Genomic DNA, 19,604 nt, shown 5'->3' on the forward strand with positions numbered 1-19,604 from the left:
GTGAGGGTGGAAATTTTCTTTGACGTCTTAAACTTATAATTAAGGCTAGAAGATAATAACAGACAATTTATCTACAGAAAGATGTTTTCATTGTCCCTTCAATTCATTAATTGCATGCCAGGCCAATGAAGAATTGGGCTTCATGATGAATTCTTAATCGATTCTGCCTAGCTTGAGCGTTTTGTGTAACTACTCATAGAATCTCAATAAAAGTCTGTAATGAACTGGAGAGAAATTAAAATGACTTCAAAACTATTGCCAGAATCGAAACAACTCCATTAGCCACTAACAGTCCAAAATAAAGTGAAATATGAAGTGAAAGTTGACCTGTAGCGGTAGCAAAATAGGATGCACGTTTGTGTAGGGAGTGCAAATGTGCTCAGATTCGCCCCGTAGTGGAAACCACATGCAGCAACTGCACAGAAACCAAAACCTGAACGTGCAGGGTCAGGCTTTTCTCTGTCAGGGATGAACAGAAAGCTTTGGCTGACTGACTGAGAGATGCTTCTTCTGCTGCTGTGTGTTGTTCTCCAGACTTTGTCCTTGTCTCAAGGTAAAATAGTTTTGGTGTATGGTTTGTGTAGGCAGACTGGGTCTTTCATCTAGAGAGCTTGAGTTCAACTGCTATTAATATTCAATATTCTGGCAAAATAAAAAAAATAACAAAACATTTTAATATTTAATAAAGGACCTAGTGGTTTCTCTATTAATTTGATGATACTCGATGCTGCAGAATTCTCAAAGGGTATTGCACAATCTTACTAGCTCTTGAGAGACAATCACTATCATAAATGGAAAATCAAATGTGCACTTTCAACAAAAGACTTGGTGTAAGACACGCTTTGTGGTTGAACAAAGCTCAGTTTAACTAATGCAGCACAATGCTATCTGAAGGCTTTTTAAAAAAGTGACAAAAGAAAGTTTTGCCTCGGCTCATTACGTCGCTTAAGTAAAGTGCTGTTAGAACAAAGTGCAACCGGAGATTCGTTTATGCACTTCAGTGCACTATGAAACACTCCGCAAATAATAAGCTGATCTTCACAGGAGATTGAATGAAGAAAGATGACTTCATTTGTAAGACAAATGCATATGATGGCTAAAAATAAAGAAAAACACCTTATCGCTGACGGGTCCATTTTTAGACTACACCGAGTTCATTTAGATTGAAGGAAAAAAAAAAAAGCTACGGATCTTATTAACATGATAATGTGGTATTTGTGGTATGTGGACTCTGCATTTGTAGAAAAGTGTTTCAATAATAGTGAAATGTTCTGCTATAAAGAATGCATGGAACTTGAGAGACATAGAGTGTGCTACAAATTGTATTTTGATGAATAAGACCGTACATATGCCTGGTCTGAATAAAATAACTGTTAATCTGAGGAAGATTACATATTGCAAATAATCGTAAAAAGACAATCCTTGAAAATGTTTTTGTTTTGTTTTGATCTTAATTAATGATCTCATTTTGTAATACAACAAATGTATTGTTATAGAGAATATTAATTATAAAACTAGTAACTTGCATTTTATGTTTAACTCTCAGAAATTGCATGAATTATTAGAACGTTGTGAGGTTACGCTGAATTTTATGTAAGCAATTTTTAATTTTTTTTTAAGTTAAATGTATTTGGCTCAAAGCGGTATTATACATGTATTTCATTCTGTAATTATAAATATATAAAATATGTAAATATACATACATACATACATACATACATACACACACATATATACATATATATATATATATATATATATATATATATATATATATATATATATATATATATATATATATATATAATTTTTTTTAATGTACTAAGTACACATAGACATCATACCATTTTTGTAATAAAAATTAATATTTTTAGATTCTCTGAGGATGTCTAAAGAGAGTGAGAATGTAATGGTTATTAAAAAATGCAATCATCATTTTCCTGAATGAATTTTATACTGTGCCTTTTTTAGAGTATGCTTTAATGGCCAAGCCGAGTGTTGGCTCGGAGTGAGGCAGATGGAGAAAAACTCATTTAGAGGACCACGCTGTGTTAAAATACAAGATCAGCAACCCTTTTATCTACAGTAGTTTGCGTTAACACAGCAGGTTTTCAAGAAATAGTCCTATAGTTATAAATAACTACAACTTTGATATATGATTTATACGTTCTCTTTACACTAGAAGCCACTCAAACCTATTCCATGTTGTAAATGTTCTTGTTCAACAGTCTCATTGGTACTGTCTTTAAAAAAATACAAAATTGGAAGACTGTTTAAGTGCTTTGTTCTACTTTTACGCTTTAGACTTAAATGACAGTTCATGATGTTTTTTTGTTTTTTTTTAATCTTCAGGGCTAAATCTTACAGATGAGCGACCTTCCAAGAGTGTGAAAAAGCATGCGGATCATAAAGACAAACAGAGTGAGTTTGAATGATTACTGCTACTCATGCTTATTTAAAAGAGGACTGCAAAATCAAGCAGTTAATCAAGATGTTGAAGAATATGCACGAGAACTTGTTTGAGGTAGTAACTCCTATCATCAAACTGAACAGAGAAAAGACCACCGCAAGATTGCACAGAACTGATAGAGCAATCTACCACCCCAGAGTCAACTGCCTCCATTGATTGCACGCTAGAGTTTATTTTAAAATTATTAATCACTGTGTGAACGAATGCTGTAATGATCATGTAAATGCTGTACGCAATCACACAGGAAAAGTCCTTGCAATCATTTGGGAGAGTCTCAACCGTATCCGACAATTAAGCACAATGTCATCATTTTGAATTTATGTAATTACTGATTAATTTGAATTACCAAAAACATAATTTTATATTAAAAAAAATAAAAAAATAAATATTGAGTCTTCTCTGCAGCGTTACAGGAAGATGCTTAAATGATCACCATCTTCCAAATTTGTATGAATATTGTATATTCATCGCATTTATCAACCCTGTTATTCAAGTCAAAAAAAGATCAAACTGATATTTTTTTCATCTTATTAAAAATGTATTTTACAAACATTTACTTTCAAACTAGCACGCCCCTTTTTTTTGTAGAAAATTTTTATTACACATATTTTGTCTATTACACTTTGATGGTTATTCAGTATTTAGCGTTAGAATGAAATTACACAGATTCTTCCCAAATTGTTAACAGGGTAGTAAAAAAATATATTATAATATTAATATGACAAATCGTGGTTTATCTGTATAAACTTCCCAGACTGTTAACAGGGTAGTAAAAAATATTATAATATTATATTTAATATGATCTTTTCGGTAGATTAAGCACCTTCTTCCACCAACCGTGTTGGAAAAAAAACTAAAGGTCTTTGTTTTTTATGTTTCAAGCTATGTTATATATCGTGTTTCCATGCTTCATCAACTACACTATCATTCAAATGTTTCAGCGTCTGTAAAATCTTTTCATGTTTTTACAAGAGGTATTTTACGCTCAACATAAAACACAGAGTACAAAACATTAATATTGTGAAATTACAATTTCATTAAATGTTTTGTATTTTAATATGTTATAAAAAGTGATTTACTACTGTCACCCGATCTTTTAGAAATCATTCTAACATGCTGATTTTGTGCTTAAGAAACCTTTCTTACTATTGTCAATGTTGAAAACAGTTTGTGGAAACTTTTCAGGATTATTTGATTAATAGAAAGTTCAAAGGAACAGTATTTATTTGGAACATTTCTTGAAACAATTTCAAAGAATTTACTGTCCCTTTTGATAAATTAAAATACACTTAATTAAAATACACATTTAAAAAAAAAAAAAAAAAAAAAAAAAAAAAAACAGACTCCAAACTTTTGAATAGTAGTGTTTTTCACCACCACAATGGAACATCAGACCAGTGACCTCTGACCCTGTTCCCCCAAAGCAAGGCCTTTAGAATGAGTCACAGTTCCACTGATCTGCATCCTGTAGTCATAAATCAGGAGAACTTCACGAGCTCAAACCACACTGCGGAGGCAATGTCATAAACTTTCAATATAAAAAAAGTTCTTTCCCCAGTGTCCTCCATGCTACAATATGACATTTCCACAGGAAGTGACTCACGGGATGTGGCTGTGTTGCAGTGTAGTGCTACAATGCTTTGCAACACAAAACAATGCCCCACGGTTTAGATATACACTTTGCTGTTTGGGTCTAAATAAGAGTCTAGTGTCTGATGTACTAGAAATACACACTCACACATATAGATCACATAAGACATACATATAGAATACACATAAGATCAGTGTCTGGATGCAATGTTGGAAAATGTTCTGACTCAACACAGCATGCTGTAAAGATAACAAAGTGAATACATTCATGAGAAAGAAAGAAACTTTGAATGAAATAACTGAATGACTTGTTTTTTGTCTTTCTGAGCTAGTTGAGCTCTCCACCCTGAGTTTGTCCGAAGGCTGCTCTGGTGTGCCTAGGGCTCTTTACAAGAACACTACACTCGATGTGACTCTCAACCTTTTGGATGCTGAGCAAAAGAAAGAACTTGCTCTCCAAATCTGTGAACGTTTAAGTTGTGGCCGGGTTCTCAAGCACAACGTTACTGCAACGGTGCACAATGGCACTTGTCTTGCAGACTGCATCCTGAGAGACTCAAAACTGCACAACTGCACTACAGCTGCAAAAGGGGACTGCGTGAATGCAACTGAAGTTATTTGCGGTGAGTCATCTGAGGTCTTCTCAGAGACCTTTTGATAAGTGTTCTACTTTTGTTTCATTGTTGTAATTGTGCTATGTCCGGGCTGACCACTGTGTTCCAGAGCACCATGAGGTCCGGTTGGTTGGAGGACGTGATCACTGTGCTGGTCGCGTGCAGCTGCTGCATTCTGAGAACTGGGGAACAGTGTGTGATGATGATTTTGACATCAGTAGTGGACATGTAGTTTGTGCCCAGCTGAGATGTGGACATGCGATAAGCCTGGAGTTTTTTGGGCCTGGAACAGGTACCATCTACATCAGCCAAATGAAATGCAATGGCTCTGAGAGAAGCTTATGGGAGTGCAGCTCAGTCAACACCACTCTCATCAACTATTGTGGACATAAGGAAGATGCTGGCGTTGTGTGTTCAGGTACTATACACATTCTGATTCTGTGCACTTTACTGGAAAGTAGTGTTTTCAAATGAAAAATATATAGATATAAAGTGGAGCGTCAGTGAATAAAATTTTAGTTTTGCATTTTGATGTTAAAACGCCAGCGCATAGCCTAGATTTATGCTTTATGTTTGAATGGAAATCTTATACAGTATTACAGTTAGTTGATCTAAAGGTTGATTGTGCATTAGGAGCTGTCAGTCATGTTGGTATGCAAATGAACAGTTTATTTTTCTATCGCGCATGAGCCCCTGGATGCACCACTAATGTGCAACCGAATATGGTAATGTTAGCAATGCGGTTAATTAACATTTCTTATAAATATACTGTTACAAGGACACCTTAAAATTAAGAGTAATCCATTTTTGTTTGAAATAACAAACACTGTTGAATCGTTCAGTAAAAACAGGACATAAATATGGCCAGCATGAACTTTGTGTTGAGACACCAGACATCTGAGGTGTAGACACCAACTCTTTTTGTGCTAAATGTATTACTTAGCAACCAAATTTCCTGTGTGTACCTGAGGTCCTAGCACATGTCCTCTTGAGGTGGAACCTTAACCACAATTTCACTGAAATGTGGGTCAGAATTAATTTTTAGGTTGGTGGGAAAGAATTTCCATGTCAGTTGGTCTAAAAAAATAGCTAAAAAAGTAGGGCAGGCTTATAACATTATTCCTGAAATGTCAAAACAAGCATATATAAGCTTTAGATTTGCAAGTGTATTGTTGTGAAATGTATTTCTTTGTATCCAAATGGATTAATTGTCTTTCCTATAGAAAGTGTTCAGATCGAACTCATAGGCAACACAACCGAGCTGAACTTGACAACTCTGGTGGCAGGTGATGCTTCAGCTCCTTCAGTTTAATAAATGATTAACATCAACCTGCATGATTTCTGTTACTATAAACCTCTCTGTTTCTTTTAGTGTCAACTACAATGGTATCTGCACAAAGCAGCAGTGGAGTTTCAGCAGCAGCGATCGGCTGCATCATCTTATCTATCGCTCTGCTTATGTTTATTGTTTTAAATGCTGCTGCCTATGTGCATTTCAAAAGAGCAAAGGGCAAGTATAAGCATGTTTAACATGTAAAAGCACTACTCACTCATACCTTCTGAAGCAGTGGAAACAGTGGCATCGGGGTGTTGCAGTAGGGTTAGGAACTAAATAATATCCACTGCACATTAAATAACTGACTGTGAAAATAAAGTGGCACCAAAAAATATTCAAACCATTTTAGACTGCATGAAACAGTGGCATCTGAAAAAAAAAAAAAAAAAAAAAAACACACACGTCTTCTTAGAACTAAATAACATTGAACCGAGCAAGTATAGAGCTGAGCTACAACAAACAGACTTGTATTTTTTTTTTTTTTTTTAGCATTGTCTAACTCTGAGAGCATCTATGCATACAAATACACCACTGATGTTACTGCTACTGTATTGTTATGATCTTCAAAGGAATTTACTGACTTCTTGGCCAATTTCTGTGAGCATTCAGTGTATTCAAATAACAGGAAATTCTTTTTTATAGAACATGATTAGCGACAAACCTTTTGTGAACTATTAGCGCATTCTTTTGATTTTAGTTAATAGGACAATACAAAAAGATTAAGGCAATGGTTTATGGCTGCATGGGGAAGTTTAAGCCATTTGTTTCGATCCTCTTCTCCAACAGAATGTGTGATTAACCCACAACACAGTAATTCTCACACAAGCCTGGGGAACCAGTACACTGCACAGATAGGAGTCTACAACACACAATCTTTCCTCACTGCTCGGGGGGATCAGTATGGTTTGTATTGCTATTGTTTTTATTTTATATTTTCATTTTCTATGTCCTCACTGATTTTTTATTTATAGTATTTATTATAAATATTCTTAAATATATTTCAGAGTACGGTCTGCTGTTATATGGAATTTTAACCCATATTTGTTAGTTTTTAATTTCACAGAATGTGAATTCAATCTGTTATTTTTCTGAATATTAATCATGTGAAATAATACTATAATTACAATATTTAAAATTTATTGAAATAAGTGATTACATTTTAATTTTACCATTGGTCTTCAATTATAATATAGATAAAATGATGACTTCACAACTATCTATTTTGTCATTTCTGTAATGGTCAAACTTAAAATTTTGCAATGTTTTTTCACTCTTCAGGAAATCTTGACCCGGGAACGAGCTCAAACAGTAGCCGCAGATTTACCAAGAGAACAAACCGAGCCACTCACATCTCGGACAGCTCCAATGATTCAAACTATGAACATCTCAACAGCAGTCGACCACAAAGACTGCATCTAAACCCATCAAGTATGCTGGTTTTAGCAGACGACACATCTATTGCAGATGACCACAATCATCAGCTAAAATAGATATTATCACTCCTCATTTAAAATTACACACATCAGAGAAATATAGTTTTAAACAAAGTCCTATATTATTGCTTTTATTGCCATTTTTACATAAAACAGTGTCAGTGAGTGTTGATGGAGGAAAATAGTTTCCTTTTATACTTTAATTCAAATTAAATTGAAACTCATCTACATTATAGAGAGCTTTCAGACTACACTGCAATCATTGAACACAATTATTCAGCTTTTGACATCTCCCTTATTAAAGTTGAAAGCTATTTTAAATGGTGCAAAATGTCAAGATACACTACTATTCTAAATGTTAGGGGTTGATAAGATTTTTGTTTTTGAATTTAGTGTGTTATGCTCACCAAAGCATTGATACAAAATACAGTAAAACAGACATATTGTGAAATCTTTGCAATTTTAAATAGCCTGTTTTTGAATTAAACATATTGTAACATGTAATTTATTTCTGTATTGGCAAAGATGATCTTTAGCATTATTATTTCAGTCTTTAGTGTCTTCACAAATCATTCTAATATGCTAATTTGATGCTCAGAAAACATTTCTTATAAGTAGTAGTAAATACAATTGTGCTGCTTAATATTTTTGTGGAAACTGATGCATTTTATTATTTTTTATGCACAATTTTGTTTTTGAAACAATGTAAAGTTTTTACTTTAGATTAATTTTACACATCCTTGCTGAATAAAGAATTATCTTATTGGCTTCAAACTTTTGACAAGTAGTGTACAGATTAAAATAATACGGTAGCACTTTATTTTACAGTCCTATTCCTCATGTACATACTATGTACCTATTATAGTAATTACAATAACTATGTAATAACTATTTACTAACCCTGAACCTAACCCTAAACCTAACCCTACCCCATGTACTTAACTTGTATTACCAGAACTTTCTTATATAAATATACTGTAAGTACACTATAAGTACATGTTAGTACACGTACTGTAAAATAAAGTGCAACCAATAATACACTAGTTTCTCTGTTTTAACATTATGGACATATCATGTATTCTTGTTTAAGAAGTCAATGCTGTGCATTGAATAATAAGCAGGGACTTGTGAGCAACCACATTTAAAATGTTTGAATTCTGTCTAGCAGGAGATGTGAATGACATAGACAGCGCATGCTCGAGAGAAAGAAGTGTACACAATGTGGAAATCAACATGGACACCTTCCAAAAGTCAGGTATGCACAAATAAATCATATTCAAATTAATGGGAAATGTTTACACTTGCCTATTGATTGTTTTATTCAAAAGAAAAATCCAATGATATTTTGTATCTTTGCTATAAAGTTGATAACCCCTCACTGACACCACTGTCCTTTGGTGCTCCTGATACCCACAGGAAACGTATGCAGATTTCATGTGACAGTATTCATTCAGCTTTTAATGAGGAAAAACTATTTTTCTTTTCCCTGTACATAGGAGTATATAAGAGTGAAACAAGCAACATTTTCATCTCACATATGCTGAAATAAATCATACATCAGATTAATTTGATTAATCCAGAGAGAACATGTTTAGGTGTATCTACTTATATTGGATTTTTCTTTCCCCCAATGAAGGTGAGAAAAGTCCATCATTGCATGAAAAGTCACCATTTGTACCCCTTTCTTACGGTGACCATCACTTATCAAACCCCGACAGTCAAGGTAAAGATTAGATGTAAAACTCTTGATGAAATCGCAGATTGTACAAACTTTTTCCACCTCTGGGTTTCCGCAGTTCCTTAAAAAGTCTTACATTTAGATGTAGCATTTAAGATATTTTATGGCCTTCAATTTGATAAAAAAATTGTTAAATATGATTTCAAGACGTCTTAAATTTGGGGACAGAAAGACAAGAATTGCGGTATGTCTCAATGTAATGAATAAACTTTAAAAAGACTATGATTTCTTAGAATAAATATGATCGCTGCACATTTTAAAGTGTGCTGCCGCTACCGGGAAAAAACACTGTATTTCTGCCATTCCGAAAGTGCCACCTGCTGGCAGAGAAAGAATTGCATTTTCATTAAGCACGTCTGCTGTTTTTGTTCAGACTAATGTGAAAAGCAACCTTTTATTTTTTTCACACTGCAAAGGAGTAAATGTGAACTGGTGGATTGTTGAAAAAATAAATAACTTAATGATTGACAGTTGTTTAAATTTATATAAAAGTTGATACTTTGTCATCCATTTTCTTAAAAATGGTTTAAAGGCTTAAATGTGAAGTTTATCATTTAATAATCTTTTATGCTTTTATGGTCATTTTACAGTTTAATATGTTTGCATAGACATTGCCCTACCCTGCTTATATGGTATTAATTTGATTTGTGCAGGTATCAAGCATTATATTTGAGCTTTAAAATCCTGCAGATATCCTGCACCTTTAAGGTTAAACAGTATCTTGTGGTAGGGAAATAAATTTCAGATTTATGAATGATCTTTTGTCTTCAGCGTTGGATGTGAATGATTCAAGCAGTACATCTTCTGGCGAGTGCTATCAAATCACAGAGATTGACACGGACAACAATTTCATGTCGCGTATGTAAAAATAAATCATACATTGGGATAATTTAATAAATTTAATTCAGAGTGAACATGTTTATGTTTGTCCACTGATATTTCCTATTTTTTCCCTTAATGAAGGTGAGGAAAGACCATTGTTGCATAAAAAGTCATCATTTGTACCCCTGTCTTACGGTGACCATCACTTATCAAACCTTGACAGTCAAGGTAAAGCTCTGATGTAAACCTACTGATGAAATCCCAGACTGTAAAAACTTCTTCCACCTTTAAGGTTAAACAGTATCTTGTAGTAGGGAAATACAATTTCGGATTTATGAATTCTCTTTTAACTTTAGCGGTGGATGTGAATGATTCAGACAGTACATCTTCTGGTGAGTGCTATCAAAACACAGAGATCGACATGGACAACAGTCTCCAGTGCGGTAGGTTCACATAAATCATTTAATATTGAGGCTTGAAGAAGGGTTTTTTTCACTTAGCATTCTGAGGATTCATTCTGTCAGTTAAAAGTTCATGTACTGTTTATTCTAAAAGATGAGGAAAGCCCATCACTTCCTGAGAAGTCACTACAGACACCACACAGCACTCAGATGACAGGAAGCACTGCTGGTTACAGCGGTTCTCATGCACCTGTATCCCACAGTCAAAGTACATATTTGATTTAACAATGTGACAGTATTGACAACCATGTATTTTGATAGGGATATGTGTGAAAAAATGTTTTTGTGCTTGGCAGATGGGAATGATTCAGACAGTACTTCATCAGAAGAGTGTTATCAGAACACAGAGATTGATGAAAACGCCTTTGACCATTATGGTATGAATGAAACGTACAGTATATATATACTTTACATTTAGCCATTTAGCAGATGCTTTTATCCAAAGCGACTTTCAAATGAGGAAAATAGATGCAATCAAAATCAACAAAAGGGCAATGATATGCAAGTGCTATAACAGGTCTCAGTTAGCTTAACGCAGTACACAGAGCAAGTGTTTTTTAATTATATAATAAATTAAGAAAAAGAAGACCGATAGAATAAAGAATAGAGCAAGCTAGTGTTAGTGCCATTTTTTGTTTTTGTTAATTGTATAATAAATAAAAGGAATAGATACAACAGAAAGAAAAAAGAAGCTGGTGTGTGTGTTTTTTAAGAATACAAGCATGTTAATGAATAGAGTGCAAATCTACAGTATATATACAGTATAGTATAAAAAAGTAGTATGTACAGTATATAGTACAATATATAAATGTGATTTTGTTTTTTAAGACCACAAATTAATTTTTCTAATTAAATGCAAATATTTTATAACTATATCACCAGCAGAACAATTTGAGAAGTTTAATGCAAAAATTACAAGTTTCATTAGTAACCCAGTAATGGTGCAGCATCTTTAATATTGTTTTCTTCATTTTGTTGTAATGTTTTCTTTGTTTTAAATTATTATTATTTCTAGGTTTAAATTACAGTAATGCACCACTCAAGTTTGGGTTCAGCAAGAATTTAATTAAAAAATAATAATAATGAGGTTATGCTGTTTTAATTATTTTTTTCCCTCATAATAATGAGATGTTATCTTTAAAACAACAATCTTTTTTTGTAATAATGAAATCAGTGGTTTAATTAGATACTTTTTCAAATTTCATTTTAAGAAACAAAAAGCTATCCATCTATATGTGTATATATCTATGTGTGTGTGTGTTTATATACATATATATGTATATACATATATAAATAATGTAAAACAATATGGTACAAAATATTTGTTCAAAATAAATGCTGAAAAAATATGCATTGTTTTCCAAAAGTGCAGCAAATTAGCAATAATTTCTCGAGGATCATGTCACCTTAAAATTTATTAAAACAAAAATAAAAAATGATTGCAATATTACACATTATTAGTGTTATTGTATTTTTAATCAAATACTATGTTTCAAGGAATTATCTAAAAACTTAACAAAAATTTGTGTTTTTTGTTTTTTTGGAAGGTGAGGAAAGCCCATCACTTCCTGAGATGTCACAGATGACAGAAAGTACTGATGGTTACGGGGACCATCATGTACCTAGAAACCTCAGTCAAGGTACTTAACCATGTGGCAGTCCTTCTTCACTCAGAGAATCCTTTCTGAAACTCCTTTAAACCTAGATGTTTTGTACAGCAAACTTGAATCTTAGTGCAAGCAGTATTAGTTTGCAAGTAAAACACAAAACTGATTAATTTTTTTTTTATCTTTTAGAAACCGATAACAGCAGCACAGCATCAGAGGCATCATATGTTAATGTACCACCTAAAAATGAGAGGGAGGACCATTCTGCTGAATCTTCAGAGAGCGACTATGATGAAATTGGAACCTGGTGAAATCAGCATGACAACTGCAAGAGATAACCCATGCAAAAACACAAATGATTATTTTTATTATTGATTCTATTTATTCTGTGGACAATGGAGCTGTGGCCTAATGGTTAGAGAGTTGGACTTGTAACAAGCAGGTTTGAGTCTCGGTGCCGACAGGAGTTGTAGGTGGAGGGAGTGAATGAACAGCGCTCTCTTCCACCCTCAATACCCATGGCTGAAGTGCCCTTGAGCAAGACAGTGAACCCCTAGTTGCTCCCCGGGCGCTGGATCTATAGCTGCCCACTGCTCCGGGTGTGTGTTCACAGTGTGTGCACTTGGATGGGTTAAAGGTAGAGCACCAATTCAGAGTATGGGTAACCACACTTGGCAAATGTCACGACTTTCCCTTTCATTATGTGCTTTTATTATTTAGGACAGATGATTCACAACATCACGTTCCTGTAAACCATGGAATGTAACACAGTCGTGCCCTTGCAATACCTGAGTGTTTCTAAAGGAATATTCTGGAAGAACAGAAAAAAAGAAAAAAAAAAACATTGACGTTCTCTATTTTAGAATAAACAATCTATAAACAACCATTTTATTATTAACATCCAATCTCATTCTTTTTACATTTCTAACTGTGTAAAATATCTAACAATTTGCATGTGTATTTAGAATATTTGTATATGTTATCAGCCTTCCTTTTTCAAAATAAGAGTCTACATAATATAAACCAGCCACAGTGCTTCATCATTCTAAATGAGAATGTAGCGTCATTAAAGAGTTTTACAATTATATCACACATAAACAACTTCTTTTTGTTATCCAGCCCCACAAACTGCACGAAGCAAATTTTGAAAATGGCCAGCATTCTCTTTTGTGAGGAGCAGAGCATGCAACACTCGCTGGTGGACAAAGATAAGATTTCAGAGGAGAACTGTTGCAGACTCGTGCTCATACTTTGTGTTTGCCACAAACCCACTTTAGCTGCTGTTGTTCCCTCAGGTCAGAGAGTGACACGGCTGAGTGCCAGCTACACTGACAGGCGTACGCTCGCCCATTCTTTTTCCTTCTCAGTTTGGCTTTTAGTTTGTGATGGTCCGGCATGTTATTCCTAAAGCAGGGGACAGAAGAGAAGCAATTCAACCTGGAGCGATCAATTGCACAGCTGACTCACCGCTTTAGTTTATCGACTGAACTTTATCACCAACTGCAAACCTTATTTTTTCAGTATTTACAACCCATTTATAGAACCAATTGCAAAAACGTATCTTGTGTGTGAGTGCTTCTCCCAAATTTGCGTATTTAGAAATGTCAAACTGGTGCAGGATGTTGTCAACGAGCAAACATAAGTCATCTGGATATTATGGACTAATTTTACCGTAGTAATAATAATAATAATAATAATAAGATATTGTAATGCATCCTATAAAATATAATAATAAAAATGAAAATAATTATAAAAATGGAAGGCTTTTTAAGGACCGTTTTCTAATTTATATTTTTTTTATGATTTAGATTTAATTTAGAATTTCTTCCGCAATAAAAGCACATTTCTGCCCTGTTTCAAGGATCAAATAGAAAGCTGTTTTTCATAAACAAGCCTGGATTTTAATAGAATAACCATTAGAATGGAACCCAATGCACATAATAATGCTGTATGGTCCTGTGGTGCCGTTTCACAAAAAAATCCTAATGATAATAATAATAATAATATAAAAAAAAAAAAAAAATAATAAAAAAATAGTTTCTATTTTACACAAAAATCGGAAGCCTATCTTAAAGACAACTTTATCTACATGTGTAGGCTTTTTATTATTATCATTATTATTATTATATTTTTATTATTATTATTATATAATCTGAATCTTAAATGCAAGAACCAATTATTTGAATACCTAAAGATCACATGGTGCAAAACAGCATTACAGAGTTACAATTTTCAAGCTTACCAAATCTCCTTGGAATTTCTACGTCTATTCTAAGTTGTTAAAACTCCAGATATGGATTATGAACCATAAAGTATCCATATTTCAGAAGTTTAATGGTTTCATTCTATGCTATTCTATCTTGTACTTTAAACTATAGCAAGTAATACAAGCAATATACGCAGCTACAATCTTGAACCGGAACCTGTTTCAAAGGGGAAGCCTCAAGTTCAAGTTTCTAAAGCTTAACTGACAAATTCCAAAAACATTCTCTCCTAATTAAAGATGCAAGCTTGAATATCATTAAAACACAAAGACGCTTCAACTTAACGACTTCAACGTGTCGGAGCACGCAGCGAAGTGCATCATGGCCTAAATACAGAAGATAACAGCATAAAAGACATGGTTCGAATGATTCACTGTCTGTTTGATGCAAACGTTGAGTGAGTCGCTGCAAGACACTGCACTGAAGATAATAAGGAAATGACGCAGTCTGGAGGAAAAAATAGTTCAAGCTAAAAGGGTGGCGTGTTGCGTTGTTGAACACTAGTCCAAAAGTGTTTCTTTATCAGCATGTGCAGATTTAATAAAGCTTTTCTGGAAGAGGGCAAAATGATGACTTCAACAAAGATATCATTAAACGACATGCTGGTGCTGTGCAAAAAAGCCTACCTGTGGCAGAATATAAATGAATTGATAATCTATGAGTAAAGTGTTGCATCTGCTACAGTGGGACACATGGATCAATGCTGCCCCCTCCTGATACCTTACCTGAAAAATAAATAGTCACAGGAAGAGTCCCATTCCTGATCCTCAAACATGATTACACTGAAATCGCAAGATGTGCATCTTAAACGGTTGCAGGCCCTTCAAAAACAAGATGATTTTTGTTACAGACCACAGTTAGAATACATTTGCACATGTCTAAGTAAATCTATCATACAATTTAAATGGGGGAAATATGTATAGTGATAGTGGTTGGTAATACTGAGCTCATTGGAAAATTCTTTAAATATGCATGAGGCCTTGAAGTCCATGCAAGATCTGATTCTGATGTAATTTTCACCTTTGAGAAACGCTGGTTCCAATTCCGTGTGGTACAGAACTTCCCCCAAGAAACACAGGACAACATCTGTTCGAGGAAAAAGGTGAATGTTAATCAGTAACAACAAGCCTTAAGTCTTGAATCTAGTTGCTTCATGTTTGAAAGGCTCCATTGCTCCATGTTTATGAAAACTAAAAACTTACTTCTTGGACATTGTCTGTGAACATGCATCACTTCTGGAAGTCTTTGCTGCATTGGATTCCTGTTAGTACATAAATGATTTTACAAATGCTTGAGATGCTCTGCTAACAACAACTTGCAATATTAAACTTGAAAAAGTATGTTTACTTTGTTCACTGATCATAGCAAGGTTTTGTGGAGTTATTTGACTTACATGAGTGCTGGTGGGCTGATCATCATCCAGTATTTCCTGCAGCATAGCATCAATATCATCATTATCATGTCGAGCTTTTTTGTATCCTTGTTTTCTGGAAACCGTAAAAATACGTCGAAACGTTATAGTTTTGTCTCGGAAGAATCAGATTTTGTCCAAGTCTTGGAAATCATGTAAACATTATCGCCATGTGAGGCTGTTTTGTTAGCCTCGTGGTAAACCTTTTATCTTTTCACTCAGACTGGTAACTCATTATTTGTGTCAAAAAGTGTGTGGTAATGACTGTATAAGTAAAGGGTTTAACGTTAGTTTTAAATTATCTGCAGTAGTTTGTTTGTAGCTACGTTAGCTCAGGTGCTAATGTCGCTAGCCAAATACCTGGACTGTTTCTTTTCCTCGGGGTTCGCACATTTTTGGTCCTTTTGTTTTAAAGCACAAGTTGATTGTTTAGACGCAGACGTGCTGCAACAAAACTTTGATTCGACTTCATCAAGTAAATCATCCAGATCATCCGCCATGATTATCCGGTGGAGTTTGTTATCATAGAAACGCGTGGATCATTTCGTTGCTATCCTGTCAATGCATAATATAACTAGTCAAATTCTACTAAATTAAAATTACCGATCTGTTAAACATTAGTTTCTGTGCTCTGGAAGTTGGTCTAACACTTCCGGTTTGCTGGTTGGTTTCCAGAACGGAAAAGATTCGTTGTCGGCAGGATTCGAACCTGCGCGGGGAGACCCCAATGGATTTCTAGTCCATCGCCTTAACCACTCGGCCACGACAACTGACAAAATAGTATTTTTAGAGATACAATTTTTTCAATAATTTTTATGAGATGGCTTATTGCAGTATTAAAACGACATTACTAAATATTCCAACGTGCTTTCTTGTGTGCATTTAAAATTATATATTCGTTTGCTAATTTATTGTTTTACGTTTAACCTGACGTAAATAGTTTTAAATGTGTACTTATTTTCTATTTAAATTATTTTATTTAAAATAAAAATAAAAAACAAACAATAAAATGAAAATAAAATCACAATAATTACAATAACGAGATTTACCACTGGGACTTTTTACAAACCTTACTGCAGGGGGCTCCAAAACATAAAATAAAAAAACCAAACTACACAGTTCCTTAAAGGGTACATAACATACACAGTTTCACCTAATCTCATGTTAATCTTAAGTAGAGTAGTACTGCATCCTTCATATCTCCAAAAAAAGCCTTTAGTTTTATCATATATACATAAAAGAAAAATACAGCTTTCCGAATCTCCCCGGAAAAAGCCGAGCTCCTGGAGGCGTGCAGTGGGCGGAGCTATAATACTGACGTTTCGTTTTGTTTCCATTAACATAACGTAATCACTTATGTGCTTATTTCCAACAAAAGACAGAAATCGGATGCAGTTGTACTTACGTGAATGTGGTCTTTTATCACTGGGACCACTCCATGTTTTAATAGCAAACGATGTGCAAATCCAGCGTCGACTTAGGCCTTGTTTATAAAACATCTGTCACTGAGACGAGAGAACACACAAACGCACTTGCTACACTCCATTGCTGCCCCGGAAAAAACAAACTGCATCCAATGTTCGTCTAACGCTGGGTTCATTGGGAAGTGGAAAACGATTAATTCCTAACCACTTGACTAGAACAACAATGATCGGATCATATGTATGATCAAATATGTATATATAAATATAAAAAATACATTCTACTTACATACATATCTATGGGTATAATTACATACAACTCTGCACCCTACAATAAACATTAGAAAGTGTCCAGCACACAACGTTATTCTCAAACCTGAAATAAAGAAATCCACCAAACAATTGAAAAATATACAGATTTTATTTCAGTATGAGAAAGTACAAAAACAACATGTAATTGGAAATTGTATTTATCTGAAATACAATAAATGAATGAATGACACTTGACACAAAAATACATTTATGTTGGTGATGATGATGGGACAGGTTTGAGAAATTTACTCTGCAGGAACACTCGGGGAACACACAGACCTTCTTTTTTATTCACAGTTTCTCTCAACACATACTCGTTCACTAGAGTCTCAAATCCTGCCTGTTGGAACAAACCAGCCAAGTACTCTATGAGAAAAAAAACAGATGGAAAACAAACATTAGAAACAAAACACTAACTTCAATTCGGTAAAACAAATGATTTAGAACAAATTAATGCTATACTGACCTCTAGAGAAGAAAAAGGAACGAGTCCCATCCTGTCTTACATAGAAGTTCTCGCCCAGCTTATTGCCAGACTTAAACCTCAACATGGCATGATCATAAAGACCATAGTCTCTGAAGAGGACAATACCTCCTGGTCTTAATACCTGTCAGTTTGATTAAAAAATAAATTACTTCATAATATTAAGAATATATATTATGCAAAAACATGAAAAATCACTTTCAGTTTTAAGTTTACATGTGTTTAAAAAAATGTTTATGCACTGTGATAGTTTCAGTCTTACAACATGTGATCAGCAGTACCTTATAAATCTGTTCCAGGGCTTTCAGCATCTTGTCAGGATGAATTGCAGACAGAACAAATATCAGTGTGGCTACATCCACTGTCTCCACTTGTATGGTGGCCTGGAGATCATCTTTAGTGAGGTCACACTGAAACGCAAGGCATCGCTCGGTGCTATACAAGGCATTTTGCTGCAATCATAAAGAATAATCATGCATGTAAACAATTAGCTTATATATGCAACATTATAAAACTGAAAAAGGTTGAACAGATGTGAGTGAAAAAAAACATAACTTGGTTACTTTTACCTTCACAAACTCAACAGCTCGTGGAGAAAAGTCACAAGCATAAATGAAGATACCGAGATCCTCTTCCAGAAGAGGGAAAATACAGTTTCCAACCCCACAGCCAGCCTCTAATAACACCAGCTTCTGGCCCTGAGACTGAGAGAATAGATGTAAGTTACAATCATCTACACAAACTCAAACATGTTACAGCAAATGCATGCATATCTCTCTGACCTCTCTGCAGTTTTTCAGTTCTTCAAACTCTCTGGTAGTCCAGTGCCTGTCTTTGAAAAAGTTCGTCGTGTTTCTTTTATAAAACAAGTCCCAGTTTTTCTGAGCGTCCATTTCGAGTTTCTGCTGTTTAAAGTCGGACACTAAGACGCGGTCATTCCTGAGTTTGTCCAGCTCTTCTGGTGTCAGGGTCCTTTCACTCAGAGCACTGGACTGATGGAGAGACTCACCTGTCACTGACATGACTGTCTGAGCTCCCGACCTCTACGATTAAAGCTAAAACAACTTATACGATAGTAAAAGACAGAGCACTTTGTGTTTAATAAAATGACAAAAGCACAAACAACAGCGGTTTCGGCTACCCGCATGTACTTAATATACCAGTATATTAAGCAAGGTAAATTATTAAAAGTAAAATCTTCACATGTTTAATAAGAAAGTCATTGTTCTAAAACGCAGCATGTTGTCGTTCAACTCGGCAATCGGCATCTGTCTCACTCGCGCAAGCGCTATTGCGGTGATAAAGGAAGAAAATATCAGTCACTGCCACCTACTGGACTGGATGAGACGCGCACAGCAGGTACAAACGGGCAGATTCTTGCGTGTGGAGACATTTCAAAATGTGTTAGCTTCTTGTGGTCACATTTCAAACATATAATGATAACATTATTTTAATCTTCTAAACAAAACAATAAGATAGGGAAATTTTTACATCAGAACAGGCATTCATAACACAGGATGGTTAAAAACAGCCAATTTCTCCTATTATTGCATTTGTTTCTTTTGTGAATTTATGTAGGCTGTTTATACAACTGAAGCTCCCACAAAACTAATTTATCCTTTAATTGTATTCTTAATGGCC

At 34.5% G+C, this 19,604-nt stretch overlaps 3 protein-coding genes and 1 non-coding gene across 8 annotated transcripts; 1 reads left to right on the forward strand and 3 right to left on the reverse strand.

Annotated features, from left to right (window-relative positions):
• The first annotated feature begins 232 nt into the window (after positions 1 to 232).
• Positions 233 to 12,569, forward strand: LOC113115933 (T-cell differentiation antigen CD6-like). 4 transcript variants are annotated; one of them, XM_026283665.1, is made up of 17 exons: positions 235 to 553; positions 2,353 to 2,421; positions 4,393 to 4,683; positions 4,784 to 5,092; positions 5,898 to 5,960; positions 6,047 to 6,184; positions 6,797 to 6,913; positions 7,289 to 7,438; positions 8,609 to 8,698; positions 9,080 to 9,166; positions 9,953 to 10,039; positions 10,145 to 10,231; positions 10,360 to 10,446; positions 10,559 to 10,672; positions 10,761 to 10,841; positions 12,012 to 12,104; positions 12,261 to 12,569. In XM_026283665.1, exons 1-17 carry the CDS (start codon positions 502 to 504, stop codon positions 12,380 to 12,382), a joined length of 2,037 nt encoding a protein of 678 aa, XP_026139450.1. In that variant the 5' UTR covers positions 235 to 501; the 3' UTR covers positions 12,383 to 12,569. The 4 variants fall into 4 exon arrangements, with proteins under 4 accessions (XP_026139452.1, XP_026139453.1, XP_026139450.1 ...); XM_026283666.1 differs by having other exon boundaries at positions 8,612 to 8,698; XM_026283667.1 differs by lacking the exon at positions 9,080 to 9,166 and having other exon boundaries at positions 233 to 553.
• Positions 12,570 to 12,756: 187 nt separating this feature from the next.
• On the reverse strand, positions 12,757 to 16,458 carry cfap418 (cilia and flagella associated protein 418). 2 transcript variants are annotated; one of them, XM_026283670.1, is made up of 7 exons: positions 16,107 to 16,458; positions 15,729 to 15,822; positions 15,538 to 15,596; positions 15,356 to 15,421; positions 15,061 to 15,156; positions 13,344 to 13,475; positions 12,757 to 12,882 (listed from the first exon to the last, which is right to left on the reverse strand). In XM_026283670.1, the coding sequence occupies exons 1-7, from the start codon at positions 16,244 to 16,246 to the stop codon at positions 12,870 to 12,872; spliced, it is 600 nt and encodes a 199-aa protein (XP_026139455.1). In that variant the 5' UTR covers positions 16,247 to 16,458; the 3' UTR covers positions 12,757 to 12,869. The 2 variants fall into 2 exon arrangements, with proteins under 2 accessions (XP_026139455.1, XP_026139454.1); XM_026283669.1 differs by having other exon boundaries at positions 12,760 to 13,475; positions 16,107 to 16,456.
• trnas-aga (transfer RNA serine (anticodon AGA)) lies at positions 16,435 to 16,516 on the reverse strand. The gene has a single exon. It is a non-coding gene; the product is annotated as a tRNA-Ser (tRNA).
• A 1,053-nt stretch (positions 16,517 to 17,569) lies between these two features.
• On the reverse strand, positions 17,570 to 19,254 carry mettl6 (methyltransferase 6, methylcytidine). The gene is made up of 5 exons (XM_026283672.1): positions 18,746 to 19,254; positions 18,533 to 18,667; positions 18,245 to 18,415; positions 17,946 to 18,087; positions 17,570 to 17,845 (listed from the first exon to the last, which is right to left on the reverse strand). Exons 1-5 carry the CDS (start codon positions 18,983 to 18,985, stop codon positions 17,688 to 17,690), a joined length of 846 nt encoding a protein of 281 aa, XP_026139457.1. The 5' UTR covers positions 18,986 to 19,254; the 3' UTR covers positions 17,570 to 17,687.
• Between the last annotated feature and the right edge of the window lie 350 nt (positions 19,255 to 19,604).

This window comes from Carassius auratus, chromosome 16 (genome assembly GCF_003368295.1).
Source record: "Carassius auratus strain Wakin chromosome 16, ASM336829v1, whole genome shotgun sequence".
Classification (NCBI taxonomy): Eukaryota; Metazoa; Chordata; class Actinopteri; order Cypriniformes; family Cyprinidae; genus Carassius; species Carassius auratus.

Excerpts from the sequence above, each read along its gene's own strand:
- LOC113115933 (XM_026283665.1), top strand. The coding sequence starts at position 502 with ATGCTTCTTCTGCTGCTGTGTGTTGTTCTCCAGACTTTGTCCTTGTCT. Across the intron at positions 6,185-6,796 it reads GCATTTCAAAAGAGCAAAGG|AATGTGTGATTAACCCACAA; the intron begins GCAAGTATAAGC and ends CTTCTCCAACAG. Across the intron at positions 10,673-10,760 it reads ACCTGTATCCCACAGTCAAA|ATGGGAATGATTCAGACAGT; the intron begins GTACATATTTGA and ends TGTGCTTGGCAG.
- mettl6 (XM_026283672.1), bottom strand. The coding sequence starts at position 18,985 with ATGTCAGTGACAGGTGAGTCTCTCCATCAGTCCAGTGCTCTGAGTGAA. Across the intron at positions 18,668-18,745 it reads AACTGAAAAACTGCAGAGAG|TCTCAGGGCCAGAAGCTGGT; the intron begins GTCAGAGAGATA and ends CTATTCTCTCAG. Across the intron at positions 18,416-18,532 it reads GAGCTGTTGAGTTTGTGAAG|CAAAATGCCTTGTATAGCAC; the intron begins GTAAAAGTAACC and ends TTATGATTGCAG.
- cfap418 (XM_026283669.1), bottom strand. The coding sequence starts at position 16,246 with ATGGCGGATGATCTGGATGATTTACTTGATGAAGTCGAATCAAAGTTT. Across the intron at positions 15,597-15,728 it reads ATCAGCCCACCAGCACTCAT|GAATCCAATGCAGCAAAGAC; the intron begins GTAAGTCAAATA and ends ATGTACTAACAG. Across the intron at positions 13,476-15,060 it reads TGTGACTATTTATTTTTCAG|GAATAACATGCCGGACCATC; the intron begins GTAAGGTATCAG and ends CCCCTGCTTTAG.